Source organism: Anolis carolinensis, chromosome 3 (assembly GCF_035594765.1).
Source record: "Anolis carolinensis isolate JA03-04 chromosome 3, rAnoCar3.1.pri, whole genome shotgun sequence".
Lineage (NCBI taxonomy): Eukaryota > Metazoa > Chordata > Lepidosauria > Squamata > Dactyloidae > Anolis > Anolis carolinensis.
Genome location: NC_085843.1, coordinates 82,429,797 through 82,457,112, shown reverse-complemented (window position 1 = coordinate 82,457,112; position 27,316 = coordinate 82,429,797). Strand labels below are relative to the sequence as shown.

General features: G+C 50.0%; 1 protein-coding gene across 1 annotated transcript in view; it reads right to left on the bottom strand.

The window, feature by feature from the left end:
- pdxk (pyridoxal kinase) overlaps positions 1 to 7,078 on the bottom strand; it is an 82,480-nt gene extending 75,402 nt beyond the window's left edge. Inside the window, exon 1 of the mRNA XM_003218945.4 lies at positions 6,713 to 7,078. Coding sequence (XP_003218993.2) covers positions 6,713 to 6,805 — 93 coding nt within the window. The 5' untranslated portion in view covers positions 6,806 to 7,078. The remainder of the gene's footprint in view (positions 1 to 6,712) is intronic.
- Positions 7,079 to 27,316: the final 20,238 nt, after the last annotated feature.

The following is a 27,316-nucleotide window of genomic DNA, read 5'->3' as shown; positions in this document are numbered from 1 at the left end:
AGCCCCAAATTCTCTTGGAAAGTGTCCTGCACACCCTTTTCAGACCCAAGAGATGAATCAGATAAGCAGCAAAGGGATGCAGAGGCTACACACGCATATCTGTCTGGTCTTAAGCAGAGTTTCAAAACAGTATCTTTAAAAATATTTAATGATTGTGGATTCTAGTAGTCCCCAGTCTAAATCTTATTGCTAGTCCCAGTGTGAGAAAGACTCATCAGATCAATTGAACTTATATGAGTGTTCTTTATTAAACTACTTGTGGTTCTGTTCGAATTTCACAAAGTGACTGGATTTATGACACAAAAAGTCATTTTTTCAAGTGAGGAAAGCACCCATAAACTTCAGCATGTTACCATCCTCTATGAAGTCCTGCTGCTGTTTATCAGCAAGTGGTAGTAGCTAGCTGCCAAAGCCCATTACCAGTTTACTGAGTAGAAGTAAATACCTATCTTAGAAGCCAAGAAACATTATTTTCTCCACTACAGCCCACTTGAGTTATGGTCATGAATCTGTTTTAAAATCATGAATACAGTAGAGTCTCACTTATCCAAGCCTCTGGATAATCCAAGCCATTTTTGTAGTCAATGTTTTCAATATATCGTGATATTTTGGTGCTAAAGTCATAAATACAGTAATTACAACATAACATTACTGCGTATTGAACTGCTTTTTCTGTCAAATTTGTTGTATAACATGATGTTTTGGTGCTTAATTTGTAAAATCATAACCTAATTTGATGTTTAATAGGCTTTTCCTTAATCCCTCCTTATTATCCAAGATATTTGCTTATCCAAGCTTCTGCTGGCCCATTTAGCTTGGATAAGTGAGACTCTACTGTAATTTAAAATTACGCTGCCATTAATTATCAGGGCATAAATGGCAATTCTTCAAAAACACAGGTAGAGAATCTGTTCCAAGCAAAATTCAAGTCATTTCTTCCTGATATGTCAGCTGTCCACAAAAAGCATTTTTAACCTAGAATGACTGTAAAATGTGATTCTTCTCAACGTGAAAATTGTCCTCAAATGAATTTTATTTGTGGCAACAAACAACAAGCAATATACTTTTGAGATGTCATACAGCCCAGGTTGAAAAAAACTGATTACAACTTTCTAAGTACTTCCAAAGTCAACCTTTGCATCCTAGTGTAATCTGCATCCTGGTCATTTCCTGTTCAGGATTGCAGCACACATGAAATTTGTTTCAGTTGATCTATACTGTATCTGCATATTTCCCACAGCTGCTGAACAGAGCCAATGTGGTCTTGTGATTTGAGTTTTGGACTATAGGATACTTGTAAAACAGGTTCTGAATGCCCACTTGTCTATGGAAACCCATAGCCAAGAGGGTGGTAAGTATGGGCAAGAATGCTTTCTCAGCCTCAGAGGAAGGCAAAGGCAATCCTCTGATACAATTCTTGCAAGCAAAACTCTGTTGATAGGTTTGCCTTAAGGTTGCCAAAAGTCAGAAATGACATGTAAGCTCACAACGACCCACATTGTTCTTTCATGCCCATTAGTGCCATAAAGATTGGCACAGACACTGGGTAGCTGTATGGCCATGTTCCAGATGTATTCCCTCCTATGGCCATGTTCTCTCCTATGGCCATACAGCCCAGAAAACTCACAGCAACCCAGTGATTCCGTCCATGAAAGCCTTCAACAACACATTAGCACAGAAAACCAAAAGGTAGTGCTGGATATGTGAACTGCTACCCCAGGTTGCAAATGAGGACTGCTGATGAGAAGTGAAAGCGGGGAAGGAATTAATGGTAGTAAGCCACAACTTTCCGCTTCTCAGAAAACAGTTTCTACTCCCCACCCCTGTATTTCCAACATAAATACAGTAGAGTCTCGCTTATCCAAGCCTCGCTTATCCAAGCCTTTTTTGTAGTCAATGTTTTCAATATATCATGATATTTTGGTGCTATATTCGTAAATACAGTAATTACAACATATCATTACTGTGTATTGAACTACTTTTTCTGTCAAATTTGTTGTATTAACATGAAGTTTTGGTGCTTAATTTGTAAAATCATAACCTAATTTGATGTTTAATAGGCTTTTCCTTAATCCCTCCTTATTATCCAAGTTATTCGCTTATCCAAGCTTCTGCCGGCCCGTTTAGCTTGGATAAGTGAGACTCTACTGTACTTGTGTTTATGCACTCTGCAAGACCTAGGCAAAATGTTTTTTCCAGCACCATAATAACCAGGCACCATGGAGCACTGGAATTTGTCATAGGATGCATCTGCACTGTAGAATTAATGCAACCTCAGATCACATTTCCTGCTATGGCTTGGTTCTATGGGATCGTTGGGAGTAGTAGCTGGTGAGACACCACTACCCTTTGTCAGGAGAAACAAAACTTCTTATAAAACTACCATGATTCCATGGCATTGGGTCATGTTAATTGAAGTGGTGTCAAACTGCATTAATTCCACAGCATAGATGCACCCTCAGTCAGACTATTTGTCCAGCTGGCTCAATACTGTCTCTACTTGGACCGGCAAGTCTCAGGGGTGCCCAGCAGATATCTTTCATATTACTTACTGCCTAATTAGTTTTAAACGAGGAATGGTATAAACCTCACTTGCCTAGTTTCCAACAAACCTCACAACCTCTGAAGATGCTTGTCATAGATGTGGGCGAAATGTCAGGAGAGAATGCTTCTGGAACATGGTCATACAACCCTGAAAACTCACAGCAAGCCGACAAAACACATGACCCATCTCTGAGTGGTAGATTCCCCCCCCCCCCCCCCAAAACTGTTTTGCTCACCCATGTCCCAACATTAAAATTTTGATTAAAGTAAAGATGCATATACACATTCAGAACTTTTCATATCCAACTATTCACGGCACACCTTGAGTAATCATATGAGCAAACTGAATTATTACACCATTCACAGAACAAAAATATATATGAAATAATCTCTTTCCAGTACTGCAGTGATTGATAAAAGACTAAATCTTCCCCACGGTAACTTTCTCATGGTGACATTTCATCAGGTTCCTTGTTCAGGATGGATACATTCAAGGGCAAGAATTGGGAATCACAACACCCTCAAGATGTTCCCGAACTGCTGTTCCCATCATCTTCTCGCAATTGTCTATGCCGGCTATGACAACATCTGATGGGCCACATGACTCTTTTGCATCTGAAAGAAAATTCTGCCACACGGTAGAGTCTGTGAGTTTGGTTCTGATACACAAAAAATTAATGTATCAGGTATGCTGGGAACATGGCAAGGATGTTCTTGGGTACACAGAATGACTTGTGACATCGGTAACTGCTATTTTTTTCTTACTGCAGTTTGCAGCAGTAATTCTTTTCTGCTTCGATGGTAGCAGCAGTTTTATTTTTTTCCACAAATGATGTTAAATGCCTGTTCAGAACAGAGTAGTGAAAACTTCTGTAACAAGTACAAGGTGACTGTATGAAAGTAGTATTTCATACTGAGCAAAAACTATGATACAAAGATCCAAAATCTCTAAATATATTAAAATGGGTTGCTATGCGTTTACCGGGCTGTATGGCCATGTTCCAGAAGCATTCTCTTGATTAGCATTGAAAAGCCTTGCAGCTTCAAAGCCTGGCTGATCCTTACCTAAGGAAATCCTTTGTTGGGAGGTGTTAGCTGGCCCTGATTGTTTCCTATCTGGAATTCCTCTGTTTTCTGAGTGTTGTTCTTTATTTAGTGTCCTGATTTTAGAGTTGTTAATACTGGTAGCCAGACTTTGTTCATTTTCATGGTTTCTTCCTTTCTGTTGAAATTGTCCAAATGCTTGTGGATTTCAGTGGCTTCTCTATGTAGTCTTTTCAATGCTAATCAAGCTGGCCAATTGCAACATCCACACTTGCCTCCAACAGACAAGAGTTCTTTCTCCCACCCTGGACCTTCCACTGATATATAAACCCCACTTGCCTAGTTTCCAACAGACCTCACAACCTCTGAGGATGCCTACCATAGATGTGGGTGAAATGTCAGGAGAGAATGCTTCTGGAACATGGTCAGACAGCCCAGAAAACTCACAGCAACCCCAATGATTCCGACCATGAAAGCCTTTGACAATATATTAAAATGGTCGTTTCATATCCTTGAAAATGGCAATACTTAAATAAAAACAATCTGGTCCTTATAACAGAAGTCAGTCGGTACCAACTCAAAACCCAAACATCCAGCCATGCGTTCACTCTGTGTGATGGTGGCAATGACTTTTGCTAAATAGGTTTTAGAATAATCGGCTCTGGGACAAATTACCTTTTGGGTGGCCGACAGCACCACATACTTGGTGCAGTGGAAGAAACAGCACTATTCATAAACCGGCCATTCAGTACTGATTCGGAAGAAATCACATGACTTAGAACCATTACGTTTTATTGCTTCTATTTTAGGAAACACAACAACACAATATTTCCCCCCAAAATGGGTTAGAAGTGCATTTGAAAACATTCCCCCAAAGTGCAAGAACACACATTAAGAAGTGTGCTGAAGGAAGACATCCAGCATTTTAATTTAATCTTTTAAAAAAAACAGTGGCTCTCATTGGAAAGAGGCGAGAAGGATAATTCCTCGTGTTATCTGGCGCTGTACACTCAACCTTGACAAGACCTTAAGGCATCCAAATTAATACGAGGAAGGAGGAGAGGAAGAGGGGGAGAAATCGTATTGACATTAAACTGAGGGTCATTGTGGCCAACCAAGGTGCCTATGGAAGGAAGGTTTTCTGAAGTCATCCAAAGCTGATAATCTGATTGTTTTCCCACTTTCCCGACTCTCAGCACATTCCTTGACCCTCATCCTACTTGGCAAGTCTTGGTGCAAAGGGGAACTTGCATGGACAGCAAAATGTATAGGGAAAGTAGAGAAATAATAACTACCACCACTTTTATCCCAACTAGCTGGGTTAAACCCTTGTGCCGGCAGGTTTGCTGACCAAACGGTCGGTGGTTTGAATCCGGGGAGCCAGGTGAACTCCGATCTGTCAGCTCCAGCTTCCCATGTGGGGACATGAGAAAAGCCTCCCACAGGGTGGTAAAACATCAACATTCAGGCATCCTCTGGGCAACGTCCTTGCAGACAGCCAATTCACCAGAAGCCACTTGCAGTTTCTCAAGTCGCTCCTGACACACACACACACACAATCCCAACTAGCTTTCTTCATCATGCCTTCGTTCAGGTTCACTGCCGGATGCAAAACTGACAGGTGCTGTTTCCCTAATAGTGCATCTACACTGGAAAATTATGGCAGTTTGACAGTGTTCTAACTGCTATGGGCTCACTGCTAAGGAATCCTGGGGCTTGTAGTTCAGTATGACACCAGCAGTCTGGCAGAGAAGGCTAAAGACCTGGAAAAACTACAGACCCCATAATTCCACAGTAGTGAGCTGTGGCAGTTCAAACAGGTATCAAACTATATTAATTCAACAGTGTAGATGCGGCCTTAGTACCCAGCTGCCTTTGTTTGCCCATGCCTGATCTATACAGTAGATTCAAGGAACATGAAAGGCACTGCAGACTAACTCAGCCAGAGAAGTCAGCCATAGCAGAGCACTTGATGAACCAACTGGACACAACGTATTATTTGAAAACACAGAAATGCTGAACCACTCGAACAACCACCGTGTCAGACTCATGGTAACAATTACCATGTCAGACTACAAAGAGAAGCCATTGACATCCACAAGCATGTAGACATGTAGTTCGTTGAGGATCCAGCACAGGCATGGGCAAACTTGGCCCTCCAGGTGTTTTGGACTTTTAACAGAAAGGAGGAAAGCATGAAAATGAACAAAATCTGGCTACCGGTATTTTCAAAAACTCTAAAATCAGGACAGTAAATAAAAAACAACACTCTGAAAACAGCGGAATTCCAGATATGAAACAACCAGTACCAGCTAACAAAGAATTCCCCCGGGGCAGGAACCAGCCAGGCTCTGAAGCTACAAGGCTTTTCAATGCTAATCAAGGTGATTCATTACAACTTCCAACAGACAAGAGTTCTTTCTCCTACCCTGGACCTTCCACAGATATATAAACCTCACTTGCCTAGTTTCCAACAGCCGTAGATGTGGGCGAAAGGTCAGGAGAGAACGCTTCCGGAACATGGCCATACAGCCCGGAAACCCCCCAGCAACCCAGTGATTCTGGTCACGATAGCCTTCGAGAAGACATAGAATGAATGCAGTTTGACACCACTTGAATGCTATGGGATCGTGAGAGTTGTAGTTCACTGAGGATCTAGCACATGGTATGGGGCAAACTTAGGCCTTCCCTCCAGGGGTTTTGGACTCCAATTCCCACCATTCCTCACAGCCCCAGGCCCTCGCTTAGCGGCTGAGGGGGGAAAGGAAGGGGCCTGAGGCTGTGAGGAATGGTGGGAGTTGGAGCCCAAAACTCCTGGAGGGCCCAAGTTTGCCCATGCCTGATCTATACTGAAGCTGGAGGTCATGGCTGACTGTTATGGGATCCTGTGAGTCCTAGTTTGGTGTAGAGAAGGGCCTTGTGAAACTACAACTCCCAGGATCCCATAGCCTTGAGGCAGGGCAGTGAGCAATGTTGCAAAACCACACCTCCCAGGGTGCCACAGCCTTGAAGGAAAAGTCAAACGGCATGCACTCTATGGTCAGGTGCAGAGCATTGCAAGCCCTTTGCAAAGGCTGGCCCGGTGATCCAAAGACTGCAAAGGCGCCCGTCCGCCGGTCCTTACCTGCAAGGGGAAAGCGGCGGCGCGGTTGCCCACGTAGCCGCGCACGACGTGGCTCTGGATGGAGAGCACGCGGCACTCCTCCTTGCCCTCCATCCCGCCCGGGGAGAAGGAAGGGCAGCCGAGCGGGAGGGCCCACCGCGGGCAGGCCGAGAGCGAGAGAGCGAGAGGCGGGCGAAAGGGAAGCAGCCAGGAGGCGCTCGGCGCAGCCGCCTTGAGCCGCGTCTTACATCACAGACGAGGCTGGACTGGCACCCGCCGCTCCCGCGAAAGCCATTTAAAGGCACCCAGCGGGCAGAGGCTCGCGCGAGAAGCCCGGGCCCCCACGCGAGGCGGCAGGAGCAGCAGCAGCAGGAGGAGGAGCCAAGGCAAGACCCACCCGCTCAGCTCTTCCTTCCTACGCGGCCCTCCCGGGCGCCCACGCGAGACGCGCGGACACGCGTGGGAGGAGGAGCCACGGGGGGAAAAGGCTCTGGAAAATGACTTTTCGCCTCCACGAGAAGCAGGGCCACTTACGAAGCGACCCAGGCGCCCACGCAAATACACGAGTGGAAATCGGAGAGAGGAGAGAATGCTTTTTTGGGTCGCAGCAGGGTAGAAATTATATTATAATGCAGAGCTTATGGTATGGAAGAGTATAGAGCAGGCAGGGGCAAACTTGGGCCCTCCAGGGGTTTTGGACTCCAACTCCCAGCATTCCTCACAGCCTCAGGCCCCTTCCTTTCCCCCCTCAGCCGCTAAGCGAGGGCCTGGGGCTGTTAGGAATGGTGGGAGTTGGAGTCCAAAACCCCTGGAGGGCCCAAGTTTGCCCATGCCTGGTATAGAGTGTAGTGTTAGTCTGGATCTACACTGCCCGTGGTGGTGCAGCGGGTTAAACCGCTGAGCTGCTGAACTTGCTGACCAAAAGGTCGCCGGTTTGAATCCTTGGAAGCAGGGTGAGCTCCCCCTGTTAGCCCCAGCTCCTGCCAACCTAAGTAAAGGTAAAGGTTTTCCCCCAACATTAAGTCTAGTCGTGTCCGACTCTGGTCATCTGCATTTCTAAGAGGAAGAGCCAGCATTGTCCATAGACACCTCCAAGGTCATCTGGCCGGCATGTGGATTATGTTTTGATAATCTGGATTATATGACAGTGAAGAAGAGGCCTAAGCCTGTATACTCTACATTCTGATGTGTCTTGGTTGTAGAGATCTACACCAGGGGTCCCCAAACATTTTAAACAGGGGGCCAGTTCACGATCCTTCGGACCGTTGGAGGGCCGGACTATAGTTGGCCACCGAGCAATAACAACAACAACAACAACAACAAAGAGAGTTGAAAGAGACCCTTTGGGCCATTGAGTCCATTCCCCTTCTGTCTTTGTGCATCGAAAGCACAAGCAAAGCACCCCTGACAGATGGCCACCCAGCCTCAATGTTAATAATAATAATAATAATAATAATAATAATAAAAGAGGGTTGGAAGAGACCCCTTGGGCCATTGAGTCCAACCCCCTTCTGCCTTTGTGCACCAAAAGTACAAACAAAGCACCCCTGACAGATGGCCACCCAGCCTCAATGTTAATAATAATAATAATAATAATAATAATATAATAAAGAGGGTTGGAAGAGATCCCTTGGGCCATTGAGTCCAACCCCCTTCTGCCTTTGTGCACCAAAGGCACAAGCAAAGCACCCCTGACAGATGGCCACCCAGCCTCAATGTTAATAATAATAATAATAAGGGTTGTAAGAGAAGAAGAGACCCCTTGGGTCATTTAGTCTAACCCCCTTCTGCCCTTGTGCCATGGGGGCCGGATAGATGGCTTCGATGGGCCGCATCCGGCCCCCGGGCCTTAGTTTGGGGACCCCTGATCTACACTCTACCTTTTTGCTAATAACATTTCCATAAGCACCAGTGTTGCCAAACATTCAAATGTTTTTCGTTTAAACATCAGTTGCCTGAAAAGTTATTGTGTGTTTTGTCCCAAGTAGCCAATATGTTTATTGTTGCTATTCATGGTTGTTGTTGTGTGCCTTCAAGTTGTTTCCAACTTATGGCAACAATAAAGCAACCCTATCATGTTTGTTTGTTTTTTAGAAGCAAGATATGTTCGGAGGACAGGTTGACATTGCCTTCTTCTAAGATCAAGAGAGTTTGAGGCCCCTTCTACACTACCATATAATCCAGATTATCGAAGTAGATAATCTGGATTTTATATGGCAGTGTAGAAGGGGCCTGACTTGCCCCAGGTCACCCAGGACCCATCCACACAACTAAATAAAATTCTACATTTTCTGCTTTGGACCGGGATATATAGCAGTGTGAATTCAGATAACCCAGTTCAAAGCAGATAACCCAGCAAAGACAGTCTCCATCTTGTCTCCTTGCTCCAGCTGAAGGCCCCTCCCACCATCTCCAACGGACGCTCTGATGCCAGAGCAGAGAGGGAGCCAGCAAAGACAGTCTCCATCTTGTCTCCTTGCTCCAGCTGAAGGCCCCTCCCACCATCTCCAACGGACGCTCTGATGCCAGAGCAGAGAGGGAGCCAGCAAAGACAGTCTCCATCTTGTCTCCTTGCTCCAGCTGAAGGCCCCTCCCACCATCTCCAACGGACGCTCTGATGCCAGAGCAGAGAGGGAGCCAGCAAAGACAGTCTCCATCTTGTCTCCTTGCTCCAGCTGAAGGCCCCTCCCACCATCTCCAACGGACGCTCTGATGCCAGAGCAGAGAGGGAGCCAGCAAAGACAGTCTCCATCTTGTCTCCTTGCTCCAGCTGAAGGCCCCTCCCACCATCTCCATCGGACGCTCTGATGCCAGAGCAGAGAGGGAGCCAGCAAAGACAGTCTCCATCTTGTCTCCTTGCTCCAGCTGAAGGCCCCTCCCACCATCTCCATCGGACGCTCTGATGCCAGAGCAGAGAGGGAGCCAGCAAAGACAGTCTCCATCTTGTCTCCTTGCTCCAGCTGAAGGCCCCTCCCACCATCTCCATCGGACGCTCTGATGCCAGAGCAGAGAGGGAGCCAGCAAAGACAGTCTCCATCTTGTCTCCTTGCTCCAGCTGAAGGCCCCTCCCACCATCTCCAACGGACGCTCTGATGCCAGAGCAGAGAGGGAGCCAGCAAAGACAGTCTCCATCTTGTCTCCTTGCTCCAGCTGAAGGCCCCTCCCACCATCTCCAACGGACGCTCTGATGCCAGAGCAGAGAGGGAGCCAGCAAAGACAGTCTCCATCTTGTCTCCTTGCTCCAGCTGAAGGCCCCTCCCACCATCTCCAACGGACGCTCTGATGCCAGAGCAGAGAGGGAGCCAGCAAAGACAGTCTCCATCTTGTCTCCTTGCTCCAGCTGAAGGCCCCTCCCACCATCTCCATCGGACGCTCTGATGCCAGAGCAGAGAGGGAGCCAGCAAAGACAGTCTCCATCTTGTCTCCTTGCTCCAGCTGAAGGCCCCTCCCACCATCTCCATCGGACGCTCTGATGCCAGAGCAGAGAGGGAGCCAGCAAAGACAGTCTCCATCTTGTCTCCTTGCTCCAGCTGAAGGCCCCTCCCACCATCTCCAACGGACGCTCTGATGCCAGAGCAGAGAGGGAGCCAGCAAAGACAGTCTCCATCTTGTCTCCTTGCTCCAGCTGAAGGCCCCTCCCACCATCTCCAACGGACGCTCTGATGCCAGAGCAGAGAGGGAGCCAGCAAAGACAGTCTCCATCTTGTCTCCTTGCTCCAGCTGAAGGCCCCTCCCACCATCTCCAACGGACGCTCTGATGCCAGAGCAGAGAGGGAGCCAGCAAAGACAGTCTCCATCTTGTCTCCTTGCTCCAGCTGAAGGCCCCTCCCACCATCTCCAACGGACGCTCTGATGCCAGAGCAGAGAGGGAGCCAGCAAAGACAGTCTCCATCTTGTCTCCTTGCTCCAGCTGAAGGCCCCTCCCACCATCTCCAACGGACGCTCTGATGCCAGAGCAGAGAGGGAGCCAGCAAAGACAGTCTCCATCTTGTCTCCTTGCTCCAGCTGAAGGCCCCTCCCACCATCTCCAACGGACGCTCTGATGCCAGAGCAGAGAGGGAGCCAGCAAAGACAGTCTCCATCTTGTCTCCTTGCTCCAGCTGAAGGCCCCTCCCACCATCTCCATCGGACGCTCTGATGCCAGAGCAGAGAGGGAGCCAGCAAAGACAGTCTCCATCTTGTCTCCTTGCTCCAGCTGAAGGCCCCTCCCACCATCTCCATCGGACGCTCTGATGCCAGAGCAGAGAGGGAGCCAGCAAAGACAGTCTCCATCTTGTCTCCTTGCTCCAGCTGAAGGCCCCTCCCACCATCTCCATCGGACGCTCTGATGCCAGAGCAGAGAGGGAGCCAGCAAAGACAGTCTCCATCTTGTCTCCTTGCTCCAGCTGAAGGCCCCTCCCACCATCTCCAACGGACGCTCTGATGCCAGAGCAGAGAGGGAGCCAGCAAAGACAGTCTCCATCTTGTCTCCTTGCTCCAGCTGAAGGCCCCTCCCACCATCTCCATCGGACGCTCTGATGCCAGAGCAGAGAGGGAGCCAGCAAAGACAGTCTCCATCTTGTCTCCTTGCTCCAGCTGAAGGCCCCTCCCACCATCTCCATCGGACGCTCTGATGCCAGAGCAGAGAGGGAGCCAGCAAAGACAGTCTCCATCTTGTCTCCTTGCTCCAGCTGAAGGCCCCTCCCACCATCTCCAACGGACGCTCTGATGCCAGAGCAGAGAGGGAGCCAGCAAAGACAGTCTCCATCTTGTCTCCTTGCTCCAGCTGAAGGCCCCTCCCACCATCTCCAACGGACGCTCTGATGCCAGAGCAGAGAGGGAGCCAGCAAAGACAGTCTCCATCTTGTCTCCTTGCTCCAGCTGAAGGCCCCTCCCACCATCTCCAACGGACGCTCTGATGCCAGAGCAGAGAGGGAGCCAGCAAAGACAGTCTCCATCTTGTCTCCTTGCTCCAGCTGAAGGCCCCTCCCACCATCTCCATCGGACGCTCTGATGCCAGAGCAGAGAGGGAGCCAGCAAAGACAGTCTCCATCTTGTCTCCTTGCTCCAGCTGAAGGCCCCTCCCACCATCTCCATCGGACGCTCTGATGCCAGAGCAGAGAGGGAGCCAGCAAAGACAGTCTCCATCTTGTCTCCTTGCTCCAGCTGAAGGCCCCTCCCACCATCTCCATCGGACGCTCTGATGCCAGAGCAGAGAGGGAGCCAGCAAAGACAGTCTCCATCTTGTCTCCTTGCTCCAGCTGAAGGCCCCTCCCACCATCTCCATCGGACGCTCTGATGCCAGAGCAGAGAGGGAGCCAGCAAAGACAGTCTCCATCTTGTCTCCTTGCTCCAGCTGAAGGCCCCTCCCACCATCTCCATCGGACGCTCTGATGCCAGAGCAGAGAGGGAGCCAGCAAAGACAGTCTCCATCTTGTCTCCTTGCTCCAGCTGAAGGCCCCTCCCACCATCTCCATCGGACGCTCTGATGCCAGAGCAGAGAGGGAGCCAGCAAAGACAGTCTCCATCTTGTCTCCTTGCTCCAGCTGAAGGCCCCTCCCACCATCTCCATCGGACGCTCTGATGCCAGAGCAGAGAGGGAGCCAGCAAAGACAGTCTCCATCTTGTCTCCTTGCTCCAGCTGAAGGCCCCTCCCACCATCTCCATCGGACGCTCTGATGCCAGAGCAGAGAGGGAGCCAGCAAAGACAGTCTCCATCTTGTCTCCTTGCTCCAGCTGAAGGCCCCTCCCACCATCTCCAACGGACGCTCTGATGCCAGAGCAGAGAGGGAGCCAGCAAAGACAGTCTCCATCTTGTCTCCTTGCTCCAGCTGAAGGCCCCTCCCACCATCTCCATCGGACGCTCTGATGCCAGAGCAGAGAGGGAGCCAGCAAAGACAGTCTCCATCTTGTCTCCTTGCTCCAGCTGAAGGCCCCTCCCACCATCTCCAACGGACGCTCTGATGCCAGAGCAGAGAGGGAGCCAGCAAAGACAGTCTCCATCTTGTCTCCTTGCTCCAGCTGAAGGCCCCTCCCACCATCTCCAACGGACGCTCTGATGCCAGAGCAGAGAGGGAGCCAGCAAAGACAGTCTCCATCTTGTCTCCTTGCTCCAGCTGAAGGCCCCTCCCACCATCTCCAACGGACGCTCTGATGCCAGAGCAGAGAGGGAGCCAGCAAAGACAGTCTCCATCTTGTCTCCTTGCTCCAGCTGAAGGCCCCTCCCACCATCTCCAACGGACGCTCTGATGCCAGAGCAGAGAGGGAGCCAGCAAAGACAGTCTCCATCTTGTCTCCTTGCTCCAGCTGAAGGCCCCTCCCACCATCTCCAACGGACGCTCTGATGCCAGAGCAGAGAGGGAGCCAGCAAAGACAGTCTCCATCTTGTCTCCTTGCTCCAGCTGAAGGCCCCTCCCACCATCTCCAACGGACGCTCTGATGCCAGAGCAGAGAGGGAGCCAGCAAAGACAGTCTCCATCTTGTCTCCTTGCTCCAGCTGAAGGCCCCTCCCACCATCTCCAACGGACGCTCTGATGCCAGAGCAGAGAGGGAGCCAGCAAAGACAGTCTCCATCTTGTCTCCTTGCTCCAGCTGAAGGCCCCTCCCACCATCTCCAACGGACGCTCTGATGCCAGAGCAGAGAGGGAGCCAGCAAAGACAGTCTCCATCTTGTCTCCTTGCTCCAGCTGAAGGCCCCTCCCACCATCTCCAACGGACGCTCTGATGCCAGAGCAGAGAGGGAGCCAGCAAAGACAGTCTCCATCTTGTCTCCTTGCTCCAGCTGAAGGCCCCTCCCACCATCTCCAACGGACGCTCTGATGCCAGAGCAGAGAGGGAGCCAGCAAAGACAGTCTCCATCTTGTCTCCTTGCTCCAGCTGAAGGCCCCTCCCACCATCTCCAACGGACGCTCTGATGCCAGAGCAGAGAGGGAGCCAGCAAAGACAGTCTCCATCTTGTCTCCTTGCTCCAGCTGAAGGCCCCTCCCACCATCTCCAACGGACGCTCTGATGCCAGAGCAGAGAGGGAGCCAGCAAAGACAGTCTCCATCTTGTCTCCTTGCTCCAGCTGAAGGCCCCTCCCACCATCTCCAACGGACGCTCTGATGCCAGAGCAGAGAGGGAGCCAGCAAAGACAGTCTCCATCTTGTCTCCTTGCTCCAGCTGAAGGCCCCTCCCACCATCTCCAACGGACGCTCTGATGCCAGAGCAGAGAGGGAGCCAGCAAAGACAGTCTCCATCTTGTCTCCTTGCTCCAGCTGAAGGCCCCTCCCACCATCTCCAACGGACGCTCTGATGCCAGAGCAGAGAGGGAGCCAGCAAAGACAGTCTCCATCTTGTCTCCTTGCTCCAGCTGAAGGCCCCTCCCACCATCTCCAACGGACGCTCTGATGCCAGAGCAGAGAGGGAGCCAGCAAAGACAGTCTCCATCTTGTCTCCTTGCTCCAGCTGAAGGCCCCTCCCACCATCTCCAACGGACGCTCTGATGCCAGAGCAGAGAGGGAGCCAGCAAAGACAGTCTCCATCTTGTCTCCTTGCTCCAGCTGAAGGCCCCTCCCACCATCTCCAACGGACGCTCTGATGCCAGAGCAGAGAGGGAGCCAGCAAAGACAGTCTCCATCTTGTCTCCTTGCTCCAGCTGAAGGCCCCTCCCACCATCTCCAACGGACGCTCTGATGCCAGAGCAGAGAGGGAGCCAGCAAAGACAGTCTCCATCTTGTCTCCTTGCTCCAGCTGAAGGCCCCTCCCACCATCTCCATCGGACGCTCTGATGCCAGAGCAGAGAGGGAGCCAGCAAAGACAGTCTCCATCTTGTCTCCTTGCTCCAGCTGAAGGCCCCTCCCACCATCTCCATCGGACGCTCTGATGCCAGAGCAGAGAGGGAGCCAGCAAAGACAGTCTCCATCTTGTCTCCTTGCTCCAGCTGAAGGCCCCTCCCACCATCTCCATCGGACGCTCTGATGCCAGAGCAGAGAGGGAGCCAGCAAAGACAGTCTCCATCTTGTCTCCTTGCTCCAGCTGAAGGCCCCTCCCACCATCTCCAACGGACGCTCTGATGCCAGAGCAGAGAGGGAGCCAGCAAAGACAGTCTCCATCTTGTCTCCTTGCTCCAGCTGAAGGCCCCTCCCACCATCTCCAACGGACGCTCTGATGCCAGAGCAGAGAGGGAGCCAGCAAAGACAGTCTCCATCTTGTCTCCTTGCTCCAGCTGAAGGCCCCTCCCACCATCTCCAACGGACGCTCTGATGCCAGAGCAGAGAGGGAGCCAGCAAAGACAGTCTCCATCTTGTCTCCTTGCTCCAGCTGAAGGCCCCTCCCACCATCTCCATCGGACGCTCTGATGCCAGAGCAGAGAGGGAGCCAGCAAAGACAGTCTCCATCTTGTCTCCTTGCTCCAGCTGAAGGCCCCTCCCACCATCTCCATCGGACGCTCTGATGCCAGAGCAGAGAGGGAGCCAGCAAAGACAGTCTCCATCTTGTCTCCTTGCTCCAGCTGAAGGCCCCTCCCACCATCTCCATCGGACGCTCTGATGCCAGAGCAGAGAGGGAGCCAGCAAAGACAGTCTCCATCTTGTCTCCTTGCTCCAGCTGAAGGCCCCTCCCACCATCTCCATCGGACGCTCTGATGCCAGAGCAGAGAGGGAGCCAGCAAAGACAGTCTCCATCTTGTCTCCTTGCTCCAGCTGAAGGCCCCTCCCACCATCTCCAACGGACGCTCTGATGCCAGAGCAGAGAGGGAGCCAGCAAAGACAGTCTCCATCTTGTCTCCTTGCTCCAGCTGAAGGCCCCTCCCACCATCTCCAACGGACGCTCTGATGCCAGAGCAGAGAGGGAGCCAGCAAAGACAGTCTCCATCTTGTCTCCTTGCTCCAGCTGAAGGCCCCTCCCACCATCTCCAACGGACGCTCTGATGCCAGAGCAGAGAGGGAGCCAGCAAAGACAGTCTCCATCTTGTCTCCTTGCTCCAGCTGAAGGCCCCTCCCACCATCTCCAACGGACGCTCTGATGCCAGAGCAGAGAGGGAGCCAGCAAAGACAGTCTCCATCTTGTCTCCTTGCTCCAGCTGAAGGCCCCTCCCACCATCTCCAACGGACGCTCTGATGCCAGAGCAGAGAGGGAGCCAGCAAAGACAGTCTCCATCTTGTCTCCTTGCTCCAGCTGAAGGCCCCTCCCACCATCTCCAACGGACGCTCTGATGCCAGAGCAGAGAGGGAGCCAGCAAAGACAGACTCCATCTTGTCTCCTTGCTCCAGCTGAAGGCCCCTCCCACCATCTCCAACGGACGCTCTGATGCCAGAGCAGAGAGGGAGCCAGCAAAGACAGACTCCATCTTGTCTCCTTGCTCCAGCTGAAGGCCCCTCCCACCATCTCCAACGGACGCTCTGATGCCAGAGCAGAGAGGGAGCCAGCAAAGACAGTCTCCATCTTGTCTCCTTGCTCCAGCTGAAGGCCCCTCCCACCATCTCCAACGGACGCTCTGATGCCAGAGCAGAGAGGGAGCCAGCAAAGACAGTCTCCATCTTGTCTCCTTGCTCCAGCTGAAGGCCCCTCCCACCATCTCCAACGGACGCTCTGATGCCAGAGCAGAGAGGGAGCCAGCAAAGACAGTCTCCATCTTGTCTCCTTGCTCCAGCTGAAGGCCCCTCCCACCATCTCTAACGGACGCTCTGATGCCAGAGCAGAGAGGGAGCCAGCAAAGACAGTCTCCATCTTGTCTCCTTGCTCCAGCTGAAGGCCCCTCCCACCATCTCCAACGGACGCTCTGATGCCAGAGCAGAGAGGGAGCCAGCAAAGACAGTCTCCATCTTGTCTCCTTGCTCCAGCTGAAGGCCCCTCCCACCATCTCCAACGGACGCTCTGATGCCAGAGCAGAGAGGGAGCCAGCAAAGACAGTCTCCATCTTGTCTCCTTGCTCCAGCTGAAGGCCCCTCCCACCATCTCCAACGGACGCTCTGATGCCAGAGCAGAGAGGGAGCCAGCAAAGACAGTCTCCATCTTGTCTCCTTGCTCCAGCTGAAGGCCCCTCCCACCATCTCCAACGGACGCTCTGATGCCAGAGCAGAGAGGGAGCCAGCAAAGACAGTCTCCATCTTGTCTCCTTGCTCCAGCTGAAGGCCCCTCCCACCATCTCCAACGGACGCTCTGATGCCAGAGCAGAGAGGGAGCCAGCAAAGACAGTCTCCATCTTGTCTCCTTGCTCCAGCTGAAGGCCCCTCCCACCATCTCCAACGGACGCTCTGATGCCAGAGCAGAGAGGGAGCCAGCAAAGACAGTCTCCATCTTGTCTCCTTGCTCCAGCTGAAGGCCCCTCCCACCATCTCCAACGGACGCTCTGATGCCAGAGCAGAGAGGGAGCCAGCAAAGACAGACTCCATCTTGTCTCCTTGCTCCAGCTGAAGGCCCCTCCCACCATCTCCAACGGACGCTCTGATGCCAGAGCAGAGAGGGAGCCAGCAAAGACAGACTCCATCTTGTCTCCTTGCTCCAGCTGAAGGCCCCTCCCACCATCTCCAAGGGAGGCTCTGATGCCAGAGCAGAGAGGGAGCCAGCAAAGACAGACTCCATCTTGTCTCCTTGCTCCAGCTGAAGGCCCCTCCCACCATCTCCAAGGGAGGCTCTGATGCCAGAGCAGAGAGGGAGCCAGCAAAGACAGACTCCATCTTGTCTCCTTGCTCCAGCTGAAGGCCCCTCCCACCATCTCCAAGGGAGGCTCTGATGCCAGAGCAGAGAGGGAGCCAGCAAAGACAGACTCCATCTTGTCTCCTTGCTCCAGCTGAAGGCCCCTCCCACCATCTCCAAGGGAGGCTCTGATGCCAGAGCAGAGAGGGAGCCAGCAAAGACAGACTCCATCTTGTCTCCTTGCTCCAGCTGAAGGCCCCTCCCACCATCTCCAAGGGAGGCTCTGATGCCAGAGCAGAGAGGGAGCCAGCAAAGACAGACTCCATCTTGTCTCCTTGCTCCAGCTGAAGGCCCCTCCCACCATCTCCAACGGACGCTCTGATGCCAGAGCAGAGAGGGAGCCAGCAAAGACAGTCTCCATCTTGTCTCCTTGCTCCAGCTGAAGGCCCCTCCCACCATCTCCAACGGACGCTCTGATGCCAGAGCAGAGAGGGAGCCAGCAAAGACAGTCTCCATCTTGTCTCCTTGCTCCAGCTGAAGGCCCCTCCCACCATCTCCAACGGACGCTCTGATGCCAGAGCAGAGAGGGAGCCAGCAAAGACAGTCTCCATCTTGTCTCCTTGCTCCAGCTGAAGGCCCCTCCCACCATCTCCAACGGACGCTCTGATGCCAGAGCAGAGAGGGAGCCAGCAAAGACAGTCTCCATCTTGTCTCCTTGCTCCAGCTGAAGGCCCCTCCCACCATCTCCAACGGACGCTCTGATGCCAGAGCAGAGAGGGAGCCAGCAAAGACAGTCTCCATCTTGTCTCCTTGCTCCAGCTGAAGGCCCCTCCCACCATCTCCAACGGACGCTCTGATGCCAGAGCAGAGAGGGAGCCAGCAAAGACAGTCTCCATCTTGTCTCCTTGCTCCAGCTGAAGGCCCCTCCCACCATCTCCAACGGACGCTCTGATGCCAGAGCAGAGAGGGAGCCAGCAAAGACAGTCTCCATCTTGTCTCCTTGCTCCAGCTGAAGGCCCCTCCCACCATCTCCAACGGACGCTCTGATGCCAGAGCAGAGAGGGAGCCAGCAAAGACAGTCTCCATCTTGTCTCCTTGCTCCAGCTGAAGGCCCCTCCCACCATCTCCAACGGACGCTCTGATGCCAGAGCAGAGAGGGAGCCAGCAAAGACAGTCTCCATCTTGTCTCCTTGCTCCAGCTGAAGGCCCCTCCCACCATCTCCAACGGACGCTCTGATGCCAGAGCAGAGAGGGAGCCAGCAAAGACAGTCTCCATCTTGTCTCCTTGCTCCAGCTGAAGGCCCCTCCCACCATCTCCAACGGACGCTCTGATGCCAGAGCAGAGAGGGAGCCAGCAAAGACAGTCTCCATCTTGTCTCCTTGCTCCAGCTGAAGGCCCCTCCCACCATCTCCAACGGACGCTCTGATGCCAGAGCAGAGAGGGAGCCAGCAAAGACAGTCTCCATCTTGTCTCCTTGCTCCAGCTGAAGGCCCCTCCCACCATCTCCAACGGACGCTCTGATGCCAGAGCAGAGAGGGAGCCAGCAAAGACAGTCTCCATCTTGTCTCCTTGCTCCAGCTGAAGGCCCCTCCCACCATCTCCAACGGACGCTCTGATGCCAGAGCAGAGAGGGAGCCAGCAAAGACAGTCTCCATCTTGTCTCCTTGCTCCAGCTGAAGGCCCCTCCCACCATCTCCAACGGACGCTCTGATGCCAGAGCAGAGAGGGAGCCAGCAAAGACAGACTCCATCTTGTCTCCTTGCTCCAGCTGAAGGCCCCTCCCACCATCTCCAACGGACGCTCTGATGCCAGAGCAGAGAGGGAGCCAGCAAAGACAGACTCCATCTTGTCTCCTTGCTCCAGCTGAAGGCCCCTCCCACCATCTCCAAGGGAGGCTCTGATGCCAGAGCAGAGAGGGAGCCAGCAAAGACAGACTCCATCTTGTCTCCTTGCTCCAGCTGAAGGCCCCTCCCACCATCTCCAAGGGAGGCTCTGATGCCAGAGCAGAGAGGGAGCCAGCAAAGACAGACTCCATCTTGTCTCCTTGCTCCAGCTGAAGGCCCCTCCCACCATCTCCAAGGGAGGCTCTGATGCCAGAGCAGAGAGGGAGCCAGCAAAGACAGACTCCATCTTGTCTCCTTGCTCCAGCTGAAGGCCCCTCCCACCATCTCCAAGGGAGGCTCTGATGCCAGAGCAGAGAGGGAGCCAGCAAAGACAGACTCCATCTTGTCTCCTTGCTCCAGCTGAAGGCCCCTCCCACCATCTCCAAGGGAGGCTCTGATGCCAGAGCAGAGAGGGAGCCAGCAAAGACAGACTCCATCTTGTCTCCTTGCTCCAGCTGAAGGCCCCTCCCACCATCTCCAACGGACGCTCTGATGCCAGAGCAGAGAGGGAGCCAGCAAAGACAGTCTCCATCTTGTCTCCTTGCTCCAGCTGAAGGCCCCTCCCACCATCTCCAACGGACGCTCTGATGCCAGAGCAGAGAGGGAGCCAGCAAAGACAGTCTCCATCTTGTCTCCTTGCTCCAGCTGAAGGCCCCTCCCACCATCTCCAACGGACGCTCTGATGCCAGAGCAGAGAGGGAGCCAGCAAAGACAGTCTCCATCTTGTCTCCTTGCTCCAGCTGAAGGCCCCTCCCACCATCTCCAACGGACGCTCTGATGCCAGAGCAGAGAGGGAGCCAGCAAAGACAGTCTCCATCTTGTCTCCTTGCTCCAGCTGAAGGCCCCTCCCACCATCTCCAACGGACGCTCTGATGCCAGAGCAGAGAGGGAGCCAGCAAAGACAGTCTCCATCTTGTCTCCTTGCTCCAGCTGAAGGCCCCTCCCACCATCTCCAACGGACGCTCTGATGCCAGAGCAGAGAGGGAGCCAGCAAAGACAGTCTCCATCTTGTCTCCTTGCTCCAGCTGAAGGCCCCTCCCGCCATCTCCAACGGACGCTCTGATGCCAGAGCAGAGAGGGAGCCAGCAAAGACAGTCTCCATCTTGTCTCCTTGCTCCAGCTGAAGGCCCCTCCCGCCATCTCCAACGGACGCTCTGATGCCAGAGCAGAGAGGGAGCCAGCAAAGACAGTCTCCATCTTGTCTCCTTGCTCCAGCTGAAGGCCCCTCCCGCCATCTCCAACGGACGCTCTGATGCCAGAGCAGAGAGGGAGCCAGCAAAGACAGACTCCATCTTGTCTCCTTGCTCCAGCTGAAGGCCCCTCCCGCCATCTCCAACGGACGCTCTGATGCCAGAGCAGAGAGGGAGCCAGCAAAGACAGACTCCATCTTGTCTCCTTGCTCCAGCTGAAGGCCCCTCCCACCATCTCCAACGGACGCTCTGATGCCAGAGCAGAGAGGGAGCCAGCAAAGACAGTCTCCATCTTGTCTCCTTGCTCCAGCTGAAGGCCCCTCCCACCATCTCCAACGGACGCTCTGATGCCAGAGCAGAGAGGGAGCCAGCAAAGACAGTCTCCATCTTGTCTCCTTGCTCCAGCTGAAGGCCCCTCCCACCATCTCCAACGGACGCTCTGATGCCAGAGCAGAGAGGGAGCCAGCAAAGACAGTCTCCATCTTGTCTCCTTGCTCCAGCTGAAGGCCCCTCCCACCATCTCCAACGGACGCTCTGATGCCAGAGCAGAGAGGGAGCCAGCAAAGACAGTCTCCATCTTGTCTCCTTGCTCCAGCTGAAGGCCCCTCCCACCATCTCCAACGGACGCTCTGATGCCAGAGCAGAGAGGGAGCCAGCAAAGACAGTCTCCATCTTGTCTCCTTGCTCCAGCTGAAGGCCCCTCCCACCATCTCCAACGGACGCTCTGATGCCAGAGCAGAGAGGGAGCCAGCAAAGACAGTCTCCATCTTGTCTCCTTGCTCCAGCTGAAGGCCCCTCCCACCATCTCCAACGGACGCTCTGATGCCAGAGCAGAGAGGGAGCCAGCAAAGACAGTCTCCATCTTGTCTCCTTGCTCCAGCTGAAGGCCCCTCCCACCATCTCCAACGGACGCTCTGATGCCAGAGCAGAGAGGGAGCCAGCAAAGACAGTCTCCATCTTGTCTCCTTGCTCCAGCTGAAGGCCCCTCCCACCATCTCCAACGGACGCTCTGATGCCAGAGCAGAGAGGGAGCCAGCAAAGACAGTCTCCATCTTGTCTCCTTGCTCCAGCTGAAGGCCCCTCCCACCATCTCCAACGGACGCTCTGATGCCAGAGCAGAGAGGGAGCCAGCAAAGACAGTCTCCATCTTGTCTCCTTGCTCCAGCTGAAGGCCCCTCCCACCATCTCCAACGGACGCTCTGATGCCAGAGCAGAGAGGGAGCCAGCAAAGACAGTCTCCATCTTGTCTCCTTGCTCCAGCTGAAGGCCCCTCCCACCATCTCCAACGGACGCTCTGATGCCAGAGCAGAGAGGGAGCCAGCAAAGACAGTCTCCATCTTGTCTCCTTGCTCCAGCTGAAGGCCCCTCCCACCATCTCCAACGGACGCTCTGATGCCAGAGCAGAGAGGGAGCCAGCAAAGACAGTCTCCATCTTGTCTCCTTGCTCCAGCTGAAGGCCCCTCCCACCATCTCCAACGGACGCTCTGATGCCAGAGCAGAGAGGGAGCCAGCAAAGACAGTCTCCATCTTGTCTCCTTGCTCCAGCTGAAGGCCCCTCCCACCATCTCCAACGGACGCTCTGATGCCAGAGCAGAGAGGGAGCCAGCAAAGACAGTCTCCATCTTGTCTCCTTGCTCCAGCTGAAGGCCCCTCCCACCATCTCCAACGGACGCTCTGATGCCAGAGCAGAGAGGGAGCCAGCAAAGACAGTCTCCATCTTGTCTCCTTGCTCCAGCTGAAGGCCCCTCCCACCATCTCCAACGGACGCTCTGATGCCAGAGCAGAGAGGGAGCCAGCAAAGACAGTCTCCATCTTGTCTCCTTGCTCCAGCTGAAGGCCCCTCCTGCCAGTAACATGCTTTGTGTGTGTGTGTGTGTTTGTGTATATATATATATATATGTGTGTGTGTGTGTGTGTGTATGTGTATGCACATGCACGCACACGCACACACATGAATATATATAATATTAATATTAATAATAGTATTATGTTGTAATACAATGTAATAATAATTATAATTCACTATTACAATTGTATATTGATATTACATGCAATATTACTAATCATATTGCAATATAGTTGTATAATATAATATATTGTATGTATATATACTTGTAAACTGCCCTGAGTCCCCTTCGGGGTGAGAAGGGCGGTATATAAATGTCGCAAATAAATAAATAAATAAATATTGGATGGTTACTGCCTTTATATCCTGGGTTATAGGACTGTGTGGAATGGCCCCCAGTTTCCATGGCTAACTGGGGATTTGAACTCCTTTCTCCAGCATCCTACACTCAACCCACTACACCATGCTGGCTCAAAAAACAATCATTCCCAAATGATTTCATTAACAAAGTAAATGTTACCTGTTGCTAGGTTGCAAGGAGAGTAACATCCTATTCCATGAGACTCCAGGTCAAAAAATGAGATCTTGATTTCCGTTAGGGCGACTTGGCTCAGCTGGTTATTGAAACAAGCAAAAGAGGAATGAGCTTAGAATCAGGTATTCACTTAACTGGGACCCCTTCTACACTGCCATATCATCCAGATTATCAAATCAGATAATCCACATTATCTGCTTTGAATTGGATTATATAAGTCTACACTGCCATATAATCCAGTTCAAAACAGATAATCTGGTTTTAATATGGCAATGTAGAAGGGACCTAGGTAAGATGGGAACCCAAAGCTGGCACTTGGGAAAGTGGGGTACTACTCATTAGTTGTTGGCTGGGAATAAAATATGCTCAACAGCTACAACAGTTGAACAGGATATGGGTGATAGCTCTTTTGGAAAAGTTAATCTGTAAAATAATATTAGCAAAAGGTGAATTGATGGAAGATATATTTGATTAAACCTGGAAATCATTTATTAGTTTAATGTGTAAAAACAATGGCGAATTTAAACCACCAAATGTCTGAGAAAGATTGTGGTTGAGCAATTTATGAGTAAATTGCAATAATTTTATGCAGTGGATAAAATTAGAATAATGTGGAAGTAATAGAATTGATAGTGCTTTGTTTTTATAATGCTATGTAAGTAATGAAGGATTGGGGGTATAGATTTGGTAAGAGATGGTGAGATAAGACATGTTATGTTTCAAATGTTTAAATAAAGGTATTTCACAAAGAAAAAAAACTAGATTGTGAAAGGGAAAAATCCTGTTACAATAGTTGTTGCTATTCCTGCTTGGGCTCACATGCTACTACACAGTCTTACGCAGTCAATGCATATGTGATACATTGAGACTGTCCTAGGCACTGAGCTGCTGATGGAGCTTGAGGAAGATCTAGCACCAACTGATAGGAAGTTACCCCTCAAGGTCCTCATAGCATGTACAAGAAGAAGACTCGCTATTCATGATGCTGGCACCACACTCCTCATCTTGCTCCAAGCATTATGATGCTCCCAAGTACAGAGAATCTTGTGCAGAGAATTGGTTAACAAAGTATGATGCTACAGAGTTGTTTTCCTTTCATATTGTAAAAAAAGGAACAAAACAACAGCCTAAACAAGAACTATAAGAGCACAACAATAACTGTCTGAGGTGTCTTTACAGAAGTATTTACAAGCAGGTAAACAAGCACTTATTTGGATTAATTTAAACGGACTCAATCCCTTATGAAGAAAGATTTATTGAATTACCTCCCAACATGCTTCTAATATAATTTTTTAGGTTTGATATGACACCCAGATTCCCTTGAGAAACTCCATAAATTGTGCATTTGCTCTCTCTTCCCCTTGTCTGTCTGTCTGTCTCTCATACACATACACATTGGTATATCTGAAAAATAGTGTACTAAGTGAATGCCACAATGAATTCTGTATTTATGTTTCTGTCTCCTGCTTAGTATTTCCAGCTGTCATCTGAATATTGTCCAAAATGGGAATTGGAATATAAAATTATTTCATAAACATAAGTTACACATTGTGTCAATTACAACATCCCTGTGATGAATACTTTAAAATATTTCTGTTTGTCATTATGCAAGATATGAAAAGTAATGAATTATAAGTTATCTTGGAGAGCAGGGTTGCAATAACAAAGTTATATTTAAAATGTATTATATTCAACCTTTTTCAATTTGCTTCAAGGTTCGATAATTCTTAGTTTAAGATAATTGTATGTATGTGTGTATGTTTGTTTGTGTTCACACAAATATAAATCTATACTTTAGCAGAAATGTTGCATATTTTGCCTTTGATGGGGATGATATTCCATAAAATGTGTGGCATCGTGACCTCTTTCTGGTTGTTATAGGATGGACATCTGCAAGACAGTGACTGAAGTAGCTAGACATGACTTATTGGAAGAAGATATTCCCACTGTTATTGTGGTAGTTGGTTGTGTAATAGTAGAGATAATAATATTTCACTGATTTCAGTGCATATGTGTGTGCATGTGTTGTTCCTTCAAGTTTTTTTTAATTATGTCAGAAGTGACTTGAGAACATACTGCAAGTCGCTTCTGGTGTGAGAGAATTGGCTGTCTACAGAGATGTTGCCCAGGGGACTCCCGGATGTGTAACCATCCTGCTGGGAGACGTCTCTCATGTCCCTGCAAGCTAGAGCTTATAGATGGGAGCTCACCCCGTCTCATGGATTCAAACCAGCAACCTTCAAGTCAGCAGTCCAGCCAGCACAAGGATTTAACCTATTGCGCCACCACAGCTCCTTCGTGCCTTCAATTCACCTGTGTATGCCTTCAATTCACAAGTCACATGAATTTCATAGGGTTTTCTTAGGCAGGTCTGCTTTAATGGTTTTAATAATTTATATTTAAATAGTGCAAGGTTTAATTCTGTTTAAATGTTTATAGTCTTTAGATTTTTAATTGTGTTGTTTTTACTACTGTCAGTGTTCACTGCTTTGGGTCTCTTTAAGAGGAAAAGCAGTAAATAAATAAATAGGAGAAGAAGGAGAAGTAGTAGTAACATGGCTAAGTCTTATCCAATCCTATGTGATTTAAAGAATTGTTAATTGTGCCTTACATATTCTCTGTTGCTTCAGTTTTCTCGATGTGCATACATATTTTATCCAGTAATTCATATCAAAAGCATTTTGTGTGTTTATGTAAGACAAAGTTGAAACAAAAAGGGAGCAAGAACAAGGAAAAGAAAGAAAGCATCAATTTTGTAGCATTGTTCTTTTGACACTTACCATCTTTGCAAAAGCTTTCTAAAAGTCTGTGCCTTGACATTTTTTTTGCTGCCTTGTGTGACTCATTAACGTCAGTGTCTTCCTCTTCAATTTGATCTTGGTAGAAATGTACATCACATTTCTCAGGAATGAACCCTATTGTGCGATTTTATAATTGTATTCTTGGGTTTTCTGGAGTTCAGGAAGAGATGTAGTTTTGTAGAGAGGAGAAATAGGGAAATATGGAAATGAAGTAATTTAGCAAACCTCACTGAGACTTGACTTCTAAACGAACCAACTAGAGAAAATGTCTCATCCAATTCAGTAGATAATTTGAGTAAACATTCTGTGATAGCATGAAAGAGGGCTGCTTTGGACAACGTCATCTGAAGATTTGGAGTTATCTTGAAAAATTGCTAATAATAATTTCTTGCAGACCAAAGATCAATTTGGCTTTTAAAAAACATATAAGGAATACATGACATTATTTTTATTAAAGACTATAATGAAAGTTAAGCATTATTACTATCATCATCATCATCATCATTATTTACATCCCATTTTTCTCAAGTTGGGTAATATCTATCCACACTAAACAGTTTAAAAAGAGCAATACAAAAGTTAAAACAAAAACAAATAATAACAGTGTGGTAAAACCAGAATTAAAATACAGCAAATACATTAAAATGGTCTTTTTATGCCTTTTCAAAGGCAGCCCCATTTAGGGGTCATTACAGTAGTCCAACTGGGATAGCTGCTCCCTGAGGGCCATGGTCCCTTGCCCTTCCTTGGGGTAACAGCCCACTTAAACCCATAGGAAACCCCTCCCCCATTCCTGTCTTTTCTTTCTGGTCTGGAGCAGGATACACATCCTGGTAGATCAGACTGCCCAACTGTAGTGGTGACCCATGTCTTCTGGAGGGCTGCAATATCAAATGTTAAGAAGTTGGCCGGGTCCCCATTGGGAGCTCAGTTTCTCCATCCTGCAGCACTCCAAGACAAGAGTTGAATGCTACTCCCAGACCCGAGGGACTTGAGGCTAACAAATCTGAGATGGAGAATGTGGGGCATTCTGTCAATCCAATGGTGTAATACGATCCAGACATCCTCCATTATCAATGAAAACAGATTGGTTATGCATTGTCCTATAGCTGCTGGCCTGTAAAGAGATGAACCTTTAAAGCATTTTAAATATGTAAAACTTTGAACATATGAAAGCATTATTCATATTTAAGCCAATTCCTCCTGATAGTGTGGTTGTGGTTGTTGCTATACTAAATATTATTTCAGTATTGGAAACTAGTCACAGTAGTAACTGGAGGGTCTGGATATGCAAACATTGCATTCGGCCAGCTCAGTCTGTTGGATGAACTTTGCTTGCAGCTGGGTTTGTACATCCAGATTTGTACTGACATCCAGAATAAGCAAAGCATCTATGTGCAGAAAAGGCACCTTGTGCATACAGATCTTTTACTGGATTGAAATACATGGACATTTACAACAGATAGTTTACTATACAAACCCAAGGCCATGACAAAAAGATACAGATACAGGCTGCACAGAATAGTACAGTAGAGTCTCACTTATCCAACACTCGCTTATCCAATGTTCTGGATTATCCAATGCATTTTTGTAGTCCATGTTTTCAATACATTGTGATATTTTGGTGTTAAATTCGTAAATACAGTAATTACTACATAGCATTACTGCGTATTGAACTACTCTTTCTGTCAAATTTGTAGTTAAACATGATGTTTTGGTGCTTAATTTGTAAAATCATAACCTAATTTGATGTGTAATAGGCTTTTCCTTGAT